The sequence below is a fragment of the Eupeodes corollae genome, chromosome 1, assembly GCF_945859685.1.
Source record: "Eupeodes corollae chromosome 1, idEupCoro1.1, whole genome shotgun sequence".
In the NCBI taxonomy this organism is placed as follows: domain Eukaryota; kingdom Metazoa; phylum Arthropoda; class Insecta; order Diptera; family Syrphidae; genus Eupeodes; species Eupeodes corollae.
Window position 1 is genome coordinate 194,951,290 of NC_079147.1, and position 23,081 is coordinate 194,974,370.

The following is a 23,081-nucleotide window of genomic DNA, read 5'->3' on the forward strand; positions in this document are numbered from 1 at the left end:
TGGTTTAAAAAAGATTGAAAGTTAAGGCCGTATTATAGAGATGAGAGATAGAAATTGCCAGTGTATTGGCAAGAGACAAAAGATTTGTTTACTTTTGCACTTTTTGAAGTTGAATGCAATTAAAAAATCTTCAAAAATCAGAGGATATTTAAGCAATTTATACAATATTTTTATGGAGAATAAAACGTTAAACGAAAATAAATTTCACATCACTTCTGAATGGAAGAAATATACATACATTGATCGAATAACTGAAATGTGTATTTTAAATTTAGTTTTTATAAAAAAACTATAATGTTAAACATTAGCTGTAATATTTTTGTACTCAATTTTGGCCGATAGAAAATATACAGCAGAAGGAATTACTTCCTCTCTTAACGACTATTCACATGAGAGCTACTAACGATCTACTTTGACATTTTGTTTACAAATCATTTAAAATTCGTTGCGAATGACGTTTAACTTTGCCAATTCTCTTGATTAGTTTCAAAATCAATTTAACAACTGTTTACGAAACTGAATAAATTTAACAAAATCTTTAATCGTCGGTATAAATGTACATTTATATACATTTTTATTTATTAAATATAATTTAAATTTGTATCCATGTTCGTTTCAGCCACGACCAATCACCAAGTAAACAAAAACAAGAAAGATTTTGAGATTATTCTCGAGCGAATAATTCATTCGTTCCAGTGTGGATGGTACGTGGAACTCGATAAGAGTTTGACAGTTCGTAGAGTTCAGATCGCAATTCGTGCCGACAAATTCATTTTTTTTCAAATTTCACTTATTTTGGCTATCAAAGCGCAAATTTTAGTATGGTAACATGAATATAATTAAGTTTTTTACGATTTTGTGAAGGATTTGGACTTATCAAATGTTTTGAATGCCATTTGTTTCTTTTATTTGGCGGTCAGTGGTCGCTCTCAAATGTGTGTGTAAAATTAATACAATCTTTCGCTTTAAAGTATAATTCACAGCTCGAGCTAAAATGTAGTTCTCGATTATTTCTTTAAACTGTTCAGTTTCTATTGTGTGAAAGCCTTAGACATAGTTGAAAGTTGCATAAGTATAAAGTCCAATGCTACTGGTGCTGATGTGTTGAATCCAATTTTCATTAAAGCTATTCTTCCACTGCTTTTACCCTACTTTACACATGTAATACATACAATCGTTACCACTGCCATTTTCCCGCATCAATGGAAAAAAGCAAAAATAATCCCCAAAACTCGCTCTGTAATGAATTTAGACCGACTTCAATACGTGCTTTTCTATCTAATGTCTATTAAAGGATATTGCAAAAACAATTAAGCAACAAACTTTTAGTCGATGTTAAAACGGGTTTTCGTTCAGGACTGAACTCGATACTGACAAAGTAACTTATTTAGTCCTAGTATACTTTTCAAAAGCATTCGAGATGGTGAATCACTCGAGACTTCTGAATAAACTGCGTCACCAATTCCACATATCTTCAGAAGCTATTAAACTGCCTTCTTCCTTTTTCATTGATAGAAAGCAAGCCGTTTTCTTAAATGAAAATCTCTCCGATTTTTTTCCAATTCAACAAGGAGTTCCCCAAGGATCAATTTTATCCCCCCTTCTTTTTTCATTATATGTGAATGAAATCGGTTTCTTATTAATGAAGTATAAAAACATTGTTATGCCGATGACATTAAAATTTACAAAAACTGTCCTTTGGTTTTAATTAAAGTCTGCGTTTTCACCCTGAATCAAGAACTAGAAAAGATATCTTTCTGGGCGTCTTGCAATGGGTTGTTTCTCAATGCAAGCAAATGCAAATGCCTGGTTATGTCAAGAACAGAGTTAGATCTTACATACTTTCCTTCCAAAATTTTAAACGAGAAACCATTAGAATTCGTAAATTCCAGTAAAAATCTAGGTGTAATCTTCAATAGTACATTGACCTGGAAAGATCACATCAACCAATTGATAGGTAAAACTTATGTAACGCTGCTGTGGACCACCCAAAACATTACTCCATTTAAAACCAGACTAATGCTAGAAACGACCCTAGTTATGGCTGTTCTCACTCATGGATGCGAAATTTTATACAACTGCAATTAAATCAGCAAAAAAGAGCTAAACAAAGCCTTTAATAGTATCATTCGATACATCTTTGGGTTAAGAATGTACAACCATGTTTCACGTTTGCAAGAGATTCTACTTCATATGCCTTTAAATGACTTCATGAAGCTTCCAAAATTGATACTGATTTTTAAAGTCTTAAAAACACGTCAACCAGCCTATCTCTTTGAAAATCAGAATGTCAACATGGAACAGATCCACATCGGTAATTTTGCCACGCTTTTCGTGTTTGAATTCAGAAAGGCAATTTTTCATCGCCGCATGTCGCCTCTGGAACTTACTGCCCACTTATCTGCGGGATATAAGTGATATACACATTTTCCAAAATAGTATTAAAATCTTCTTTTCTATCCAAAGCAACTAACTTAACTTAGCTTATCATCTCTTCTTAACTTTAAATATGTTTTTCCCCTTTTTTTCTTCTTCTATTCTATATTTCTATTATTCCCTTGTTTTAAAGTAATTTTGTATGGATAAATATTTGTTTTTCTTTTTTATTTTCTTTAATTTTATTTTATATTATTTTATTTTGTATTTTTTTTTTATTTCGAATTGTTATCTAAAGTTTAGTCACAGGCTCTCACAAATTTATAAGATGTCTGTTATCTTACTGTGCAAGTGTTATAAATAAATAAACTAAAACTCCAACTTAAACCTAAGCTTAATTTTCACAGAAACTATCTTCCAATCGGTTTTAGTTGAACTCCAACTCAATTGAACGTAGCCATAGAAAGTTTAAAAGAGCATCTGTTTTGAAAATATTTTAGTTTAAAAAAACATTAGGTTTATAAAATATGTGTTTTTAATTTATATTATCAGACAAAATATGCATTTGCAATCATATTCGAAATATCAATTATATCTGTTGAAACAAATTTTCTGAGGAAATGCAATCCCGACCATTCCCTTTTTTAGTTACGACCTCACATAATCTGTCAAAACTTAACTCGTAATAAATGCACAGAGCAACTAATCAGCCTGCTGAATTTGGACAATTCTATAATGCACTCTAGAAAACAGCAAAATAAAATTTTTGCGAAAATGCCTTGTTAAATTTTAGTTTGACCAAGTTTTGGAGAGAAGTTGGCATTAAAGCTAAATTTTAGCTTTAGTTGTCTACCAAATTTTCGATAGTTGTTTAATTTTGATATGTCTTAAAAAAGCATCACATAAGATCCAGGCAGAAATGCAATTTTTCACTTTGCACTTTTCTTTTTAACATACTAACTTTTATACCAAAGTAATTTAAAAAAAAGGGGGAAATTTTGGTTAACCCAAAATATCTTACGAACCCATAACTCTAGCGACGTAAATTAAATTTTGTGCTATGTATTGTAAAGTTATACCAAACTAGTATATTTTTGGAAAACAATCCAATTAACGGTATTTTATGAATTCAAAAAGTGAAAAGAAATAAGTGTCGAATATTTTATAAACTAAAAATCATGTTATGTCCAAAATGATTGTATGCAGGAATAAAGTTTTGACATCTGGTAAAATTTTGAGAAAAATTGAATTGGCAGTTCTCTTGCAAAAAATAAAGACCTAAAAAAAAAACAGTACTAAAACTTGGTAAAAATTGATTTACGACTCAAGTATCTTTTTAAAAATATGGGCTTGAAATTGATTGAATTTTATAAAAAATATTGTTTTTAACTTTCAGTAAAATTTTGGTAAAAATCGAATTGATAGTTTTTTTACACAAAGTAAAAAAAAATGGTAAAAATTGATTTGCGACTCAAATATCTTGTCAAAAATTTGAAATTATGGCTCCAAACTATTTTTTTTCATAAGAATTTTTTTCATCGTTCAGTACAATTCTGAGAAAAATTGAACTGACAGCTTTTCTTACAAAAAATAAAACTCTAAAAAACATTAGTAAAACTTAAATTTCTTATAGAAATCCAACTATCAGTTTTTTCATAAAAAAATTAAATCTACACAAAATTGTACGTGAAATTGGTAAAAATTGATTTTCGGTTTTCTATATATATTGAATAATAGAAGACATTATATTTGTTTATATAAGAAATAAAATTTTTTAAGAAACACTATTAAAATTGGTAAAAATTGGTTCTGGACTAAAAATCTCGCTTACAAACATGTATTTTAAAATCAAACTGCTTCGCCATATTCAAAATGTTGTTGCTAATTTTTTAATTTTTAAGAATAATTAACTGACAACTTTTTTATCAAAAACCTACAAACCTTTTAAGCAAGACAAATTGCCAGAAGGGATAGGAAGTTATCAGTGTAGGTTGCATCCCTTCAAAATTGAAAAAAAAAATATATGCCTTCCTGTAGAGTCCTGTACCTTCTATCATTTCATTTGATACTAGCTTACTATGAAGTACTTTAAGACAAATGTCATAAACAACCTATTGTTGCCTGCCAATGTCAAAGTACATTAAAATTTGTTGAAATTAACACAAATTGACGTCTCACAACATTTTATTGCAAAGCTTGAATGTACATTTTTCTATTCATTATGATCTCTTTTAAATATCTCAAAATCGCTTTCTTTATACGTACAAGTTCTTTTCTCGACCATATAAAATGGAAAATCACTGCATACCTTAAAAACAGGAGTACTAAATTAGGCACATTTTTAGCGCCATCTTTCAGAAACGTATTCATAAAATCCACTTTCTATCTAATCCACAAACCATTGGCCCCTGAATACAACCACTCAACCAATCTATTCCATCTACTGTCATCTGTCCAATAATCTACTCCAATTCAGATCATATGTTTTTGACAACATCTGAAAGCGCCTGCGCTACCAAAAAAAACACAAAGAATCGCCAAGAAATAAAACTCAAAATCCAATCAAGACAAAAAAAAACTCCATCCAATTGAATGATTTTTATTTGAGACGAAAATTGTGCGGTCGTCGTCGTTGTTCTTGTCTCACTATCGTCCCTCAAAAGAAAAACTATGAATTTACCCTGAAAATCTGAGAAATTCCATTCGAAATTAACACAAAATTATTCGTAAAATCTTGCCCGATCGATTGTTTATGAAATTGCATGTGAAAAATTGAAGAAAAATGTGAAAACTCAGTGTGAAAAAGTGTTTGAAAAAAAGCCCAATCAGCCAGCCAGCCAGCAGGCAGCAGCAGCACCACATACATACCCAAGAGAAAGAAAATCAATATTTTCTTTTCCAACTTTGTGGACTCGGATTGTGGCTGCAAAATTGGTTATTTCTATTTTCATTTAATTTTCGTTGTGAAACACAAAAAGTAATTTAGATCATCTTTTGGAGGAAAATTGCAAGGAAATTCCATTCCAAAGACCATACCAAAAACGCAATGGATAAGTTGGTGGAAGAGGTAATTTTTTCTAGTAGAAGTGGAAAGAGAAAATCTGGAACTAAAGAAAGTTCTGTGATTTTTTTTTTGTTCGCACTCTTGCTTCATTGTGAAGAGTTCGTCAAGTCTTTTTGTTGTTTCCCAAGTTCCTCCCGTTTTCTCTAGTGTCTTTCACTCCCTCGTCGTCCCATCATCATGGTCTTGTCATAGTTATTTACTAAATCGGAAGCCCCAAAAGGAAAGGAGAGCATTTTGATCCAACGAAACGCCTTTGTTGGCTGTATTATTCTCGAAGTAAAATGTACATAACTCGGGTGCGCATGGGAGTCCCAATATAAGTGAAGTCTGTGTAGTTCATTTAATGTGTGCCCCTTTGTTGTTGATTTGTTTTTTTTTTTCCTTCCCCTCGGAAATTTGACGTGTTATCTATTCGGGAAGAGGCAGGCCCGCTGACAATCAACCAAACAAACAAAACACTTGCGTTGTCGCTTTGCATAAAAGATTAGGCTGCATGCGAGGTTTCAATTGAATCCCAAGACGAATATCTGTACATTTACTGTGTTGGTTTGTCAGGAACTAATTGATTAAGTCGTTCTTCGTAATCTTGGTGCTTTTTTGTTTCTCTGTTTGCTTTTCGTTTACGTTACGATTGCTCCTGCTCTTTATGGATCTGTCACTTGATTTGTGATTTTGAAATTGGGTGCACTTTTATTTTTCTCATTTGGAATGAATAACATGTTTGACCTTGAATGGCGTCACTCTTGAAACGCGGTCACACATCACAGGTTCATTATATTGGAACACAGATTTGAGACGAATTGGCGAGACAAGTTACAAATAAATAAAATAAAATACAAAAAAACAGGTCTTGCCGGTTGATTGGTGTGATTTTATTCTCTGTGTTTATGGACGTGGTCGGTCTCATGCTTAGTCATGCTAATGATGATGTTTTGAGTGTTGTGTGATGGAGTTTTGCAAATTCTTAAACTAATTGATTTATTTATTCCCCTGGTGTAGTAGTTATCTTTTTTCTTGAATTCTATTGCAACCTTACAACTTCGTGGCATGAAATATTTCAAATAGTTACGTAGATTATTTTAATTTACTTTTTAAAGTCTTATCGGTATGATTGATGGTTATAAATCATTATCAGGGGTGGAATCATGTAAGGTGATTTGTGACTGTCACATTGGTGACAATCAAATGTGATCAAAAGAATTTATTCGTCTGTGTAATGTGATCACCAAAATATTTCTCAAATTTGGTATCACTTTAGAAGAAAAACTTTGACATTTGATTTTTTTTTAAATTTGCCGGCAAATTGGTTTGTGTTTTGTTCGTCTAGACTAGACGTTGTGTGTTCTTAAAGTGAATTACTTTCAAAAAAATGTAAGTAAGCATTTATGTATATTGTTATTACTGTTTACTAGACTGTAATTGTTAAAAATATTAAATTTACATCAACAGGTTTCCCAACAAAGCTCAAATCCAATTTCTTACTAATTATATGGAACAATATCCCGATTTGGCCAAATCCTTTTCGGCAAACACAATAAATTCAAGAGATTCACAGAGAATCCAGTGGGAGAAGCTCACTCGAATGTTAAACGAGAATGGGCCTCCTACAAAATCAACTGCAGAGTGGAAAAGGGTAGGTATTTATATTTAATTGATTGGTGTCCTCTCATTGATTATATTGCACAGATTTGGACCATTCGAAAATATAATGCAAAAAAAAAATTGATTGCAAATAAGAAATCAATAGCACAAACAGGAGGAGGACCTTTTACAGAAAAAGCTTTGGACAGTGTCGACGAGGTGATAATCCAAGCATGTGGTATTGAAGCAGCAGTGGAGGGAACATTTGGAGTATCCAGTTTCGGATGCAATGAACATGGTGAGTTTTCAGAAATTTTAATTTCAGTGTTAATTTACGATTTTTTTTATTTGCAGAGTTAGATAATGCTTTAAAGGAACTCCTTTCCGAGCCAGTGGATGTGGCATTGGAACCACAACCCACGCCGACTCCAGCGTCTAGTTCCAAACGCAACAAGCCACCAACAAAAGTCGAGGAGAATACGCTGCTGGCCGAAAAGCAATTGGAACTCCAGCAAAAATTTATTGATTTGCAAATAAAAAAGCTGGATGACATCGACAAAACTTTGCAAACGGTCAACAATTCAATAATTGAATTGAAAGATTGCGTAAAGTTGCTATGCCAGGAGAAGCAAAAGGAAAGAGAGTGCTCAAATGCACTGAAAAAAGAAGAACTCCAACTGAAAAGAATGGAGTTGGAGCTGGCCAAAGCAGTAAATGAGATCCGAGTCTTGGAGTTAAACAAAAAATGAGCCGGCTCAATTTTATTATTTTTATTTATTTGTTTACTTTATTATTATTAATTACGTACCTGCATATGTGTTATAAATAAATATATATTTCATATAAGCATATGTATGTACATATATATTTATTATAATATTCAAATCCATGCTGTGAATTTGTGATGTTTTTGTTTTAATGAAGTTTTTTTTTTGTTTTAATGAAGTTTTTTTTTGTTGATTTTGTTTATATTCTTATAATAAAAAATATATGTATCTATGTATACATTTACATTTATTTTGTTTCTTTTCTTTAAAGTCTTGGACGCTTTGCCCACAGGTCATCCCTGATTCTGTTTCTGGTTCTTGCTCCTTCATTCCTTGCATTTTCAGCTTGCTGGTTATTTGAATGTTCAGATGGTGATGCTGTCAATACTGCTTCTGGCAGTGGAACTGTATGCTCGCAGCAAATGTTGTGAAGAGCAGCACAGACATTTACAATCTGTGCTGATTTTCTTGGGGAATATCTCAGCTTTCTCTCTTCTAAGATACTTCTCCATCGAGCTGTTAGTAAAATTAAAATTCATTTACTTTTGGTATAATTGAAGAAGAGACAGAGAAAATACTTTTCATTACTCCAATACACCTTTCAACAATACTCCTAGCCTGGGAGTGTACATAGTTAAAGCGAGCTTCTGGAGAATTTTCTGCAGCGTTTCTATACGGTGTTATTAGAAATGGTTCTAAGGGATAACCGCTGTCACCTTCAGAAATAAAATGAATGATTAGTGGATAGTCATAGACCAACATTTTTTTTTAATTTAAAAAAAAATTGTGTTATACCTAGAAGCCACGATGATGTTCTGCCTGCACAGAAGTGATCGTTTAACTTCTCTCGTTGAGCACTTTGTCTCCAAACAAAACTGTCGTGAGCACTACCACCATATTTAGCGTTTATTGAGAGAATTTTTCTGCTCTCGTCACATATCTAGAATGAAAACAAATATGATGTACATACAATATACATTAATAAAAAACAATTTATGAAAAAGTTAACTTACTATCATAGCATTTAGACTATGTCTTCCTTTTCTATTAAAATAAATGTGCTCGTTATCTGATGGGCGGAGAATCATAATGTGACTTCCATCTATGCAGCCGATTACTAGGAAAATAGCAAAATGAAATATTTTTTTTACAATAAACAAAGCTCACTTACCTCCAGGTATGTCATACTTCTCATAAAAGTACCTTTTGGTTGCTTCCGAATTCGATGGAGTAAACTTTATTTTGAGGGGACACAATGTTCTCTCCATTTTTTTCAATGTAGAAGAGATGACTTCACAAACTGTACTCTGGGCTATGGGAGCTGACCAGTCAGCCCCAACTTGCCTTTGATATGCACCACCTCCAAGAAAATTAAGTGTTATGGCTAACTGGAGTATAGGGGAAATGTGGGTTGAGCGAATTCCACTTGGCAATTCCAAAAGGTGAAGGATATGCAAAAATGTTTCTTTCGTTAATCGAAAGTTTTTTAAAAATCTATTTTATTAAAAAAGATACATTTAATAAACATGTATGAAGGAATAGGCAATGTACACTTACTTTGGATTTGGAAGATCAAGTACGTTAAATTTATTCCGGAGGTTTATTCTCAAAAGCCGGACATTTCTATTACGATTTATATCTTGATTTTCAGCATTTTGAGATGGAAAAAACAATGGCAAAGGCACGAACACATTCATTTTGACTAGACACGACAGACAATAGAAAAAATAATAGCAATTTCATATGAAAGTGACACCTAAATAGCTGTCACGGGAAATAATCACAAAATTGTGATTGTCACAGATGACTATCACCTTACACAGACCGAATTTGTTGATTGTGACTGTCAACTATCACAAATCACCTTACATGATTCCACCCCAGCTGATGCAGTTCTGTAGTGATAACTTTGTTGATTTAACTTAAAGTATATTGATATTTTCTTAGAAGAAGGCTATTTATATATTTTATCTACTAGGGTAATGATTGTTTACTATTTAAGCTAGCTTTTAAGTAGGGTCAACGTTTTCCTGTAATTACAAAAACTACGAGAGATATCGACCTATTGGCCTACTAGATATGGACTAAGAGTAGTCAAATACGGTTTGATGTCCTCTGTTCGCTAATTGTGCCTTTGGGTTTAATGGCCTAGAAACAAGATTTTAAAATAAATTATTGTTTTTTCTAACAAACCTTTAAAGAATCACTTTTAAGGATGAATTTTTATAGGAATATAAATCGACTAGCTGTCCATATGTAGCATGTCTACTGCTGAACCTATTCCATTTTCCTTGTGATTTGTATAGCTTAAAACAGATGATTATACTCCTTTAAATTACCATTGGGTTAAGACAACACAGCTTTGTCGTATATCTTCATAACAAACACTTCTAATGGCTGCTGGATGGTAATAATGATCATCTTATTTGAGAATCCACATTGAAGAATTCGTCATATTTTCTCTCATATCGGGATTTTTATGAAAATGTTCTTATAACTGTGGACCTTAATTAAGAATAAGTTGAGATAAAAGATGAGCGATAAAACAAATTTGCAGACTGGAGCCGTCTAGCCAACTTGGTCTCTTAGTTAAAGTGGCGCTACAGTCCGGGGCGGACCTGGACCTCAACCAACATGTGTCTCCAGCCAGCTCGGTCCTTAGCTGGCTGTTTCCAGTTTCGCACGCCAAGATGGTTAAGGTCTTCATCCACCTGTGTCGCGGTCTTCCTCTACTGCACCGTCCCTCGGGATTGGATTCGAAGACCTTGCGGACTGGAGCGTTGATGTACATTCGCTCTACATGACCCAGCCATCTAAGCCGTTGGACTTTAATTCTGCTAACTAGGTAAGCCCGTACAGTTCGTCGTTATATCTTCTCCTCCATTCTCCATCTATGCATACGGGAATAAAAATAACAATTTTTCTCTCGAAGCATCCTAAGCCACTCTCACCTATTTTTGACAGGCTCCACGCCTCAGCACAATAAATGCGAACCGGGATGCTGAGTGTCTTATAGATGGTGATTTTAGATGCTCGAGAGATGACTTTACTACTCAATCGCCTTCTAAGTCCAAAGAAGAAGCGATTTGCAAGAGTTATTATTCGTTTGATTTTAGCGCTGGTGGGTGCCTAGGTAGACAAAGTCCTTAACTACCTCAAAATTATAGCTGTACATGGTGACGTTTTGTCCAAGACGTCGTTGTTCTTGATGACAGCATATACTTGGTTTGCCCTCATTGACCACTAAACCCATCTTCTTTGCTTCCGTCGCAATGCTCAAAAGCGCTCCACTAATATCACGCTTTGATCTTCCAATTATGTCAATATTATCTGCGTATCCGAGTAATTGGATGGACCTTTGGAAGATTGTGTCTCTAGTGATGACGGTTAAGTTTTGCACAATTCATTCCAGAACGATGTTGAAGAAGTCGCATGACAGTGCATCGCCTTGTTTAAAACCTTTTTTGACATCAAATGCATCGGTGAGATCTTTACCGACCTTGATAGAGCAGCGTGCATTCTCCATCGTCATTCTGCACAAACGGATAAATTTGACAGGGATGCCAAAACTAGACATTGCTCTATAGAGCTCTTCCCTATAGATGCTGTAATACGCGGCTTTAAAATCGATAAAGAGATGGTGAGATGGGATTTGAAGTTCCTTTGTTTTTTCCAAGATCTACCGTGGTGTGAATATTTGGTCGATAGTGTACTTTCCTGGTATGAAGCCACACTGATAAGGACCAATCAGGTTGTTGACGAATGGCTTTAGACGTTCACATAATACGGCAGAGTGGATCTTATAGGCAATGTTAAGAGGGTCTCCTTTCGTATGTATCGGGCACATTAGGCTGTGATTCCACTAATCGGGCATGCTTTCTTCCGACCATATTTTCCAGAAATTCGGCAAGGATGTCGTCAGCTCTAGCAGTTTTGTTTGACTTCAGTTTAGATATAGCTATCTTCACTTTGTCGAGGTCAGATAGGCGGAATAGTTGATCTGCGTAGACTAGGTTGAGTGGTTCTATCTCCCTTACAGCGGAATAAGATTCGTCATCGCCGTTATATAATTATATTACTTGGCCAGTAGAAACCACGATTCGCAGTTTGGGTGAAACGTCTAAGTCATTTTTAGACCCTTGGAAAGTACCTATGTAAATCGAAGCCACTATACAAATATTATGAGCAAGTAGTATTGTAGTGAATCTAGTTGATGGTCGATTAACTTGGAGGTTTGTTTGTTCCTAAGATTGTCAGTTTAAGTCAACTTTGATTGCACTCCCCAAGACCTCAGGTATCCTGCTCTACACCATGACTCCAGTGTAAGCATGTTCTGCCCCTCTATCGTCTAAGATACAATTTCATACAAGACTTTCAGGCGGGTTCCTCTTCGCTCATATGAACTAGATGTCTAGACCACTGGAGTCTACAGAGCTGATTTTTTGTGATGCTTTCTGGTTCACCATACAATTTTCCTTTCCAATGTACCCAAGAGATCGTATGGCCTTTAAGTCTCGGGTCCATATGTAAGCACTAGCAGAACCATAGGCTTGTAAATTAGCAGCTGAAAAGTTGTGGTAATTTTCCTGGAACTCAAAAGCTTTGACAGATGCTTTGGAGCACCCACCCAAATATTTCTTCTTTTATGTTGTTATCGGCTGCTGCTATTTTCCAATAGTCTTTGAACGATTTCACTGTTTCAAATTCATGCTACGCTACCTTAAATGTTTGATCAATTGTTCTCACAGTCGATTTCTCCATATATTTTGTTTTTTCTTTAATTATGTGCCGCCTGATCTATCTGGATGTAGGAATCGTGTACAGCTTATTTGGAGCTGCCGATAATGCGTAAGCCAATACGTGGAGAGACTGGTGACGATTTTTCCTCTTCTTGGCGTGCCAAAGTGACGGAGTTGCTCTCTTGCTTGTCGGAGTCCATTGTAGATCAGATTACGTAATTACGTAAAACGATCATACCATCATTGCAATATGTCTTTATAAATTTACAAATAGCCCTAAATTGGCGATCTTCTCTTGTAGGGATAACAACACAGTTTAATATTCACCATAAACTTATGTAAAGTTATGCTTAAGCTTAACAAGGCTTATGGAAACTGAAGCACAGAAAGACTAGACCATAATTTGTCCAATGCTTGATGCTTTATAATCAAAAAGTAAATAATTTCTTTCGGTACATTGAACCTAAGCTCCGTTCTATCTTTCTTAACTAGGCACTTTTTCAAAGGTAGGCAAGCTTTTCTTCTTGAGGCTCCTTTAAAGGATTTTTGCAGAAAAAAATCAAAGCTGAATTTTATAAAGAGAAGCAGGAGGCAGTTCCTTCTCAAGATCGCAGTTTTCTAATAGATCTAGACATCAAGTTTTTGAAACACTCAGTAATTAGTTTCACATGCTTCAACGAGTTGGGAACATCCAAGGGACCAAGAACTGGTCAAAGTGTATAGGTTCTTTTAAACCAGACCTAATGTACTCATAAATAAGTCAGGGCCAAAATTCTCCGCTAGGAAGAAGTATCCTTTAAATCATCCATTTGATTTCAAAAATACAAAGTAACACACATTAATCTAGAGGAATTAATGAGCGTATTACAAAGCCTTGACACACTGATTGGATAAATTCCTCTAAAAAAAAAAGCAAACAAAAATTTTTATCTTCTTTAATATCAACGTCAGCGACCACCAATCCATAACAGTGATACTTAATTTGCATGCGTTTCATTATGCTGATTTTATTAATAAATTTTAACTTGGTTCTGATTACTTCCAATTAATTTGCTGTCATTTGGGTGTCATATACTCTCAACAAAAACAAAAATCAACTCCAGAAACTGATGATTAAACACTCATACTCAAGTTGATTGTGAAAATAATAACAATAATTAACGCCACCTCTGTCGTCGCTGCCGCCGAATCGACTTCTTCTCCAACGTCCCTCTTCACTTGCATATGAGTACTCTATTCTTTATTTTGCTATATGAACTGAAAAATACATATTGCGTAGAATATTGTTGAATTACGAGTTACGAGTAATCCCAAATAGGGCAGAAACTAACTAACTAACTTAAAAAAAAAATTAGATAAGTGGGATGTGAGGACAGCGACTCAATGAAAAATAATCACATTGTTTGTTGCTTTTTCCAGAGAGATTTGACTAGAGTAATGTTTGTGTACAATGATGACGACGTCGACGACACGAATATGTGAGGTTCTTCTTCATCAACTTTATTTTGCACATGTTATAGACAAGCTGGAACATTGTGTCATTCTTTGGAATTAATTTGCATGGAGTGTGATTTTTTGTTGTTATGACTTGGGAATGGTGTAGGAAATTTAAATTAATATTCTATTGTTGAGATTTATATACTTGTAAAGTGTATTTATACAAAGTTTTAATATTCACACACATCAGATATATGTACATATTTTGATTGTGATTCATAATTAAATTGTTGTTCCATCTTGATGTAAATTGTTAAAGAAAACATTTAAGGAATATTCAAGATCTTTTATCAATTAAAATAAGTTAAGTTACGTACCCACGAAAACTTATTCAAATTTCAGGACCCCAAAAATGAAAACTAGGACTTAGGCCTTAAACTCGTTTTCCAAATTGTAATAAAAATATTGGTTTGCATGCCTTTTTCTGATTAGTATCAGCTCAAATTCAACCAGAAAATTTGAAAATCTTGACTTTATGGAAAAAAGCAAACTTGCTTGTAAAACAGTTTGTTGCTAGTTCCACTATCCAGGTCTTGAGGTCTTTTTTGAAAAGAATCTGAAATGGAACTGTCTGTTTTTTCATGCATGCAAATTCCATACATAATTTTTTTCAATGCTCTTCTTCTGGGTGGGTTCAAAATAATTGGAAAGCAGCATTTAAATAAATCCCAAAAAGGTCAGTCTTCTTCTCCTTCAGGGTATCGACCGATTTAACTTACAATCCCTTCATTCGAAAGTTAGGCAAATTTTGATTAAATCCAGTTAGATTTAAGTCCGCTTCGCTTTGTCCCCATTTGTTTCTCTGACGGTAGTACACTTTGCTTTCCATTTTCTTTTTCAGACTCTCCAACCTTCTTTTCAGAAAAATTATGAAAAGCTCATGAAATTGCGACCTTAGCAGCATTGTAAATACAATGAGGAACAAAAATCCCCGTGGAATTTAATGCCTCAAATACTTAATGCTTTCTTGTGTGGTTAAAGATATAAACCCTTTCCAATATCTTTGAGGTGAACTTGCATCATTGAATCTGGACATATCAATGTTCTCATTATTATGTGCATCATCATCGTAGGCATCATAAATCACCTCTCTTCTGTCTCTTCTTCTGGTCTGGTTACAACCTACAAAACCTTAGAATTTACGTTTAAAGTTTTAGTATACCTCTCATTTTTAGCTCGTGGCCTGATCTGTTGGTTACCAAACAATCTTCGATTGTATTATTAAGATTATTGCCAATTCCAAAAGAAAAATGAATTCGTTGCAATCATAAAATGTGACAAACTCGGGAATAAACTCATTTTTAAGCCGGTTCGAATTACTGAGTTCTAGAATTCTGTATGATCAAAATTTTGTATTCTGCTTGTTTATATTTTTGCATGTCTTAAATTCTGCCTAATCACTGTAAACTTAAAAAAACTCGATTCTTCAACTCTTCATTGAATGTGCTTGCGAGCGACGTTTTTTTTGACAAGGTGTAAGTAAAATGTTGAATATGAGTTCCATCTTCCACCCCAATTACACCTGAAATTCGTGATTTTTCCAAAAATAGCGTTTGGACTTTCGTTTCTCTTCCTCATTCATTTCAAAATTCATCATCAGTAGGCACATGACTCTTTTGATTGAAGTCAAAACTTCGGCAAGTATTTTTGACATGGTTTGCTGTGCAATTTCAGCGTTCTTGCCACCACCGATTTGGTTTTGGTAACCTCCTGTTGCCAAAAATTTCAACGCTACTGATAACTTAATGATAATCGAAACAGCATTTTGTCTTCTGCGAATAGTCATGGCGGATGATATGGAGTTAAGTAAGAACATAAATCTGTCTTTAGAAAGATGATAGTTCTTAACAAACTAAAACAAAAGTATATATTTTTCGTTCAGAATGCGTTCAAATATTCTACCGTATTTATGGATATGTATGTACAAACTTTTTTTCACTTACCTTCATTATTTGGGAATTACCTCTTATTCTTCTGCGTTCAATTTGCTCCTACCCTTCTTCGGTTCCCTGCAAATTAAACCAAATTCCAACGGTGTCCATTTTTGTAATAATTGTTCTTGTCCAAAAATTTCATGTTTGTTTTTTGTTTTTAAAACTGTCAAACAACTCGATACTCGTTCGAAAGTGCAACATTTTTTCAAAACAAGTTGGTATAACCGGCATCCGATTCTACTTTCTACTATTTGAAAGAAGAATCGGAATTCGAATAGAATTTTTCATGACAAAACACTGTCTCTTAAATTCAATTGTTTAGGATGTTAAGGAACTATTTTTTTTAAGCTAGAAGAATTTTTGTTTTAGAATTCAAGACAAAGGCATATAGAAGATGACAAATAGTATTCAAAATTTCTTTTCAAAAAAAATATTTTTCGGCTTATTCACAGCAGCTTGACTAATCAGAATTTTGAAATACAGAATGTTGACATTACCAAATTTTATTGACACAGAATTTTAAATACGAACATACATATGTGCATACACACATTTATTAGAATATGTTATTTCCACTACCATGCATAAGGTTCAAGGAGCCAAATATTGCTTGGGACCAATTTGTAATAAAGTAACAAGAGGAAAATAAATATCGTATTGAAATCCAGAAAAGTTTTCTTAGCAAGAGAAAAATGATCAATTGCACCTAAATCAATCAGAAATAAATAAACGGTGATTTTTTAAGAGCTTGAGAACCTTTTTTTAAAAAAAAAAAAACGCATAAAATTTGCAAAATCTCATCGATTCTTTATTTGAAACGTTAGATTGGTCCATGACATTCACTTTTTGAAGATAATTTCATTTAAATGTTGACCGCGGCTGCGTTTTAGGTGGTCCATTCGGAAAGTCCAATTTTGGGTAACTTTTTCGAGCATTTCAGCCGGAATAGCCCGAATTTCTTCGGAAATGTTGTCTTCCAAAGCTGGAATAGTTGCTGGCTTATTTGTGTAGACTTTAGACTTGACGTAGCGCCACAAAAAATAGTCTAAAGGCGTCAAATCGCATGATCTTGGGGGCCAACTTACCGGTCCATTCCTTGAGATGAAATGTTCTCCGAAGTTTTCCCTCAAAATGGCATTGAATCGTGAGCTGTGTGGCATGTAGCGCCATCTTGTTGAAACCACATGTCAACCAAGCTCAGTTCTTCCATTTTTGGCAACAAAAAGTTTGTTAGCATTGAACGATAGCGATCGCCATTCACCGTAACGTTGCGTCCAACAGCATCTTTGAAAAAATACGGTCCAATGATTCCACCAGCGTACAAACCACACCAAACAGTGCATTTTTCGGGATGCATGGGCAGTTCTTGAACGGCTTCTGGTTGCTCTTCTCTCCAAATGCGGCAATTTTGCTTATTTACGTAGCCATTCAACCAGAAATGAGCCTCATCGCTGAACAAAATTTGTCGATAAAAAAGCGGATTTTCTGCCAACTTTTCTATTTTTCCCATTCACTGAAAATTCGACGTTGTGGCAGATCGTTCGGCTTCAGTTCTTGCACGAGCTGTATTTTATACGGTTTTACACCAAGATCTTTGCGTAAAATCTTCCATGTGGTCGAATAACACAAACCCAATTGCTGCGAACGGCGGCGAATCGACATTTCACGGTCTTCAGCAACACTCTCAGAAACAGACGCAATATTCTCTTCTGTACGCACTGTACGCATTCGTGTGGTTGGTTTAATGTCCAATAAAGTAAACTGAGTGCGAAACTTGGTCACAATCGCATTAATTGTTTGCTCACTTGGTCGATTATGTAGACCATAAATCGGACGTAAAGCGCGAAACACATTTCGAACCGAACACTGATTTTGGTAAAAAAATTCAATGATTTGCAAGCGTTGCTCGTTAGTAAGTCTATTCATGATGAAATGTCAAAGCATACTGAGCATCTTTCTCTTTGACACCATGTCTGGCATCCCGCGTGATCTGTCAAATACTAATGCATGAAAATCCTAACCTCAAAAAAATCACCCTTTATGTACTGGAATCATCAGAACTATAAAATAAACCAAAAAGAAAAATTATGAAATGAAACTTCCAAATGAGACATACTTAGCTTTGACTTTGGGAACTACAACTAAGAAAAAAAAAAACGTTTGTAGATTCTGCTTAATAAAACGTCTCATCATATTGGGCCATATTCATAGTTCTTTAATAAGTTCTGAATTTGTTTTTGCTAAATTAAAGTCCAGTTTATGTCATTCATTTAAGCCCATTTTAAAACGAAAGTGTAGAGACTAAAAATAAGTACGACAGAACCTGTCTTTAAACCTTTTTTTTAACTATTAATGAAATTACTAGACATTTTGTTTGAAAAAAAAAAAATTAATTTGTCAATAGACCTAAGAATCGATCAATATTTGATATTTTGTTGAATGTTGGAATGCTACCAGCAAAAAGAATCTTTATCCCAAACCGACCCCTTTGAAATAGATGACAACGATTTGTATAAAAAGCATTGATTCGATAAAAAAAACGTCAAGTTTAGGAATATTTAACATCGACATTCAATTTAAGGTATCAAAGACATCAAAGCCTTCAATATAACAAACAAACTATCTCATTTTAAAGCACTAATAATGCAGGTTCAGTATAATGTATGTTTCTTAGCTGTGAATTCTTCCGAGAGTTAATGGACAGATTCAGACGACATAAGGGACTTGAAAGTAAGGCAAGTTTCTATTATCTGATTGGCCAACTGCTAAAAAAATCACCTTCCAATTAAGGCAACTTTATTGGAAAGTTGACTGGAAAGTAAGTCAATAAAAAACTCTTCGACAACTATCAACTCAAATCCTTTTATGTCAAAATGACAGTTGATAATGTTTTTTCATTCAACTGAAAGCTGAACTTTATTGCTCTTTAGCGCATTTAATCTTTTGTGCAAAAGGGTTTTTTGTAAAATAAGATTTTTAAAAGTTCCTATGTTTTTAAAAGTTACATACATATGTAGGATAAATTGAAAGTAAAGGTTATCGAAGTGAAGTTCGATGTTTCAAATTTATGACACTTGGATAGCCTTCCAATTAAAGCAATTTTATAAGAAGCTCGACTGGAATTTTAGTCGAGAAAAATCTCCCTAACTATCAACTCAATTCTACTTCTGTCAAAGTGACAGTTGATCATGTCTTTTTATTAAACGGAAAGCTGAACTTTATTACTCTATGATTTATTTATTTTCTGCACAACTTCATTTAATGTTTTCTGTAAATTTGTTAAAGAAATAAGTAATATTTCTTTACAACACAAAATACAAATCGTTATAGAATTGTACCATGTCTGAAGAGTGTTTTGTAGGCAGTAATGTTCTTGGCAGTTTTTGTACCATGAACTTAAAGTAGAGGTTTGTGAAGTAAAGTTCTAAATTTGAAACTCATGACACTTGACAAAAATAACTAGTTGACTTGGTCAAATGAAGTCCCTTATGTTGCCTGGACCTACCCAATGTCAAAACTAAACAAACTCATTGAGAATGTAACTAGTCATTTTATTTGAAAACAAATTAAAATGTCAATAGACCTAAGCATTGAACAGACCCCTTTAAAATAGATGACGATGATTTGTATGAAAGGTATCGATTTGTTAAAAAAAAACTGCAAAGTTTATTAACTTTCTAAATATTGAAGATCGAAATATAGTGACTGGTTTGCCAATATATGTCTGTTACCAAGTCTTAACAGCAGCGCTCGGTATGACGGTATGCTCAACAAAGTGACATAGGCAATGTAATATTTGCTACTGTATGCATCTTAACGACAGTAAGTAAATATTTTGTTGAAACAGGCAACTTACAATAAATTTGTCAACTAACAGTATGAAGAATAATTTCGAAGATTTCAAAAACTTTCGCTGTTCAGAAAACGCATTTGATTTGTGTCTCTTGTACAAGCCGTATTCCACTGACTCGGGTCTAAAATATGACTATGAATGTAACATATTTACACTTTCTACATAAATACTAAAAAGTATATTATTTTCTCCTAATGCTCAACAAATTTAGTAAACTAATTATTTATTTATCCATCAACGAAATTCAACATTTATTTTAAGAGATGTCCTAGTTCTTCATGATCCAATCTAGTTTCATTGCTTAATAAATCCCCAAAGTCAAGGAGTCCCAGTGAGAACATTGTGAAAAAGCTTCTACATTGACGATGCTGAATTCAATTTCAGATACAAAAAAAAAAAAAACAATATTAAGGTTTAAGACCTACGAGTAAAAATCTTCTCTCTAACAACCAAACTGTCTCATTTTAAACCACTTATAATACAGGTTCAGTATAATGTATGTTACTGTACATTGATACTTTCGAGGAATTAATACAAAATACAGGACGTGACGGGATTATGGAGTGTTTTATAGACAATTATATTTTAGGTAGCTTTTGTACGATTAACTTAAGGTAGAAGTTAGTTAAGTAAAGTCCCGAGTTTAAAAATAATGACACTTGAAAAAGTAACTATTTATGTATTTTGGTCAAAATGTGAAATCAAAGAATTCAGTGAAATCCCTTATGTTGCCTCAATGGAAATAATTAAGTCACACTAAAACCATAAATCCGACCATTTTCAATCACATGAACCTAACTCGATAAAAAAAACGTACACTATTCGAAGCTACTTTATGAAATATTGTAAATACAAGTTTTTTCATTGAGATAAGGCCTGAAACATGTACAGATGCAATGACGAATACCTTCTTCTCGTTCTGATTTTAAATAGCTTTTACAAAAACATAAACCCAAACACTCTTTTTAATAGCTTTATACATACAGTACTGTGCAAAACATTTGCAACTAGAACCTCCAACATTTTTCTTTAAAAAAAAATTGTTAAGAAAATCAAACAGCAAAATTCTTTCTTTTGGTTTCTAAACTCTTTTAATATTACGTTATAATTGTTGGAAACAAAATTAACACTCTTTACTTAAACAAAAAATAAATAACTAAATACCCTCATAGTTGGTAAAATTGCTGTGCAAAACATTTGCAACTTAAACCTCACAACTAAATTTAAAAGTATTTTCTTACTTCAAGGCAAGGAAATGTTTATTTATTTGCATACCCTTTATTTTTTATAACGGCTGTATACCTTGTGGGCATCAAAGTTATAGGGTTATAAATAACCGTGTTTGGAATGTCATTCCACTGCCTCTGAATTCCAGCGAATAGATCACTTTTATGTTTGAAAATGTTGCTCCCAATTCTTTTCTTCACAATTTGCCACAGGTTCTCTATTGGGTTTAGGTCTGGAGATTGGGCTGGCCATGGCAAAACCTCAATCTTTTTTTCTGCAATCCACTTTGTGGCTAACTTCAACTTGTGTTTGGGATCATTATCGTGTTGGAACGTCCATTTCCCAATAGGCATAAGGCAAAGGTGTTACAAAAGATGTCTACATAGTCTTCAGACTTCATTATGCCCTCTACTTGTCGAATTGGCCCGATTTCTTGGTCAAAGATGCAGCCCAAGACCAAAATTCAACCACCTCCAAGTTTAACTGTCCATTAAGTGTATTTTGGATTTAGCCTCTTAACTCTTGGCCGTCTGATATGTTGTTTACCACCCGATGCGTGCATATTGAACTTTGATTCGTTAGAAAACAATACCGTTTCCCATTTTTGGGGAATCCAATTAAGATGAATTTTTGTCAAAAGCCAAAAGAGCTTTCACATTTCTTTTTAATAAATAGCTCTTTTGCTATCTGAAAACACAATGCGTTTGCTTCCTTGGATGATGTCGTGGGTGTTTGTTATTTTTCAATCATCTTTAGCTGTGGAGCTTCTAGGATTCTACAAATAGTTGATGAATAGCTGATGATTCTACAAATAGTTGATTTTTGAATGGAATATTTTTTTAAAATTGCATTTTGTTATGCTCCTATTTTGGAATCACTAAAAATTCGGGATTTTATATCCGATGAATATATATTTCCCGTCATTTTTAAAATTTCTTTTTTTTCCATTTAAAAGAATTTATCTTAAAAAACCGTTTTATCGATCAAAATCACGACTGACACTAACTAGAAAAATCAAATCAATCAGGTGACACATAAAAAAGTCCAGAGCAATAAAAATAATTTGATTGGAACAACTTCTATATACACGAATGTTCATTTTTTTGATAGGCGGTGATAGTTGTAAATGGTTTTGCATAGTACTGGAAGTGCCCAGTTTTCATACAAATATATAAAACAGAACTTGGAAAAATGACTTAGGCGAATCAATATTAAACTGCGAATCTTTTGAGACATAATTATTTTTTATTGTTTAGTAATAAAGAAACCTAGAGCTGAAAATTGACTTACGCAGTTTTAGAAAACATGTCTTCAAATTCTCTACAGAGGGACAATTAAAAAAGACGCCAAATTAATAGAAAGAAAGTTTTCAATCTATGCAGATTGATCATTTAAACACTCATTGCTTGCGTTCCTTGACTTCTCTGCCTAGTAACTTAAACTTAAATGGTTAAGATATTGACAACCTTTCACCTACAAATAAAAACAATTCAAACAATTATTTCTTCAAAAACTAAGTGATATCTCTTGTTGAATCCTTAACTCTTTCCATGCCTGTGTACCGATATTTATTAACTTCTTTAAATTGAACATATCAAACCCTGTGACTTTAAAAGAAACTTTTCGTCACAACCATACAACCATACCTTTTTTTATCCATCCATATACCTTGACCTTATCATCGCTTTAAAGCATCTTGCCTGAAATCCATTTAAAATTCTTAAAAAAAATTTCCATTCGTTTGATTCCACAAAGTAATTGAAATCTCAAAAAATTGTAAATATTTTGAAGTCAATAAAGTTAAAGAATAATTCTCCTGATAATTTTATTTTTCTTTATAAAAATGATTCATTTCAAAGGTTTCTTTATTTTGTTTGGATTTATTTTTTAAAAGAAAACAATTTTGTGTAAGCAGATACCAACCATGTGGGTTAACCACCCTCCGCCGAGTGTTTACCTTTCTCCATTCATATCAAATTTATTTCTGTTTAAAGCGTAATTAAGTATAGGGGGAGGTTGAGGTGGTAAAAGATAAGATTGCAA

At 33.6% G+C, this 23,081-nt stretch overlaps 3 protein-coding genes across 4 annotated transcripts in view; 2 read left to right on the top strand and 1 right to left on the bottom strand.

The window, feature by feature from the left end:
- Positions 1 to 4,903: 4,903 nt before the first annotated feature.
- LOC129943404 (WD repeat and FYVE domain-containing protein 3) overlaps positions 4,904 to 23,081 on the top strand; it is a 45,522-nt gene continuing 27,344 nt past the window's right edge. The window contains exon 1 of the mRNA XM_056052828.1: positions 4,904 to 5,443. The gene's annotated coding sequence lies outside the window, so the exon portion shown is untranslated. The remainder of the gene's footprint in view (positions 5,444 to 23,081) is intronic.
- Positions 6,610 to 8,016, top strand: LOC129943406 (uncharacterized). 2 transcript variants are annotated; one of them, XM_056052830.1, is made up of 4 exons: positions 6,610 to 6,811; positions 6,890 to 7,073; positions 7,127 to 7,319; positions 7,376 to 8,016. In XM_056052830.1, coding segments are annotated over exons 1-4 (774 nt in total). In that variant the 5' UTR covers positions 6,610 to 6,809; the 3' UTR covers positions 7,771 to 8,016. The 2 variants fall into 2 exon arrangements, with proteins under 2 accessions (XP_055908805.1, XP_055908806.1); XM_056052831.1 differs by lacking the exon at positions 6,610 to 6,811 and having other exon boundaries at positions 6,831 to 7,073.
- LOC129943405 (putative nuclease HARBI1) lies at positions 8,017 to 9,658 on the bottom strand. The gene is made up of 6 exons (XM_056052829.1): positions 9,346 to 9,658; positions 8,960 to 9,282; positions 8,802 to 8,905; positions 8,584 to 8,728; positions 8,367 to 8,504; positions 8,017 to 8,304 (listed from the first exon to the last, which is right to left on the bottom strand). Exons 1-6 carry the CDS (start codon positions 9,483 to 9,485, stop codon positions 8,054 to 8,056), a joined length of 1,101 nt encoding a protein of 366 aa, XP_055908804.1. The 5' UTR covers positions 9,486 to 9,658; the 3' UTR covers positions 8,017 to 8,053.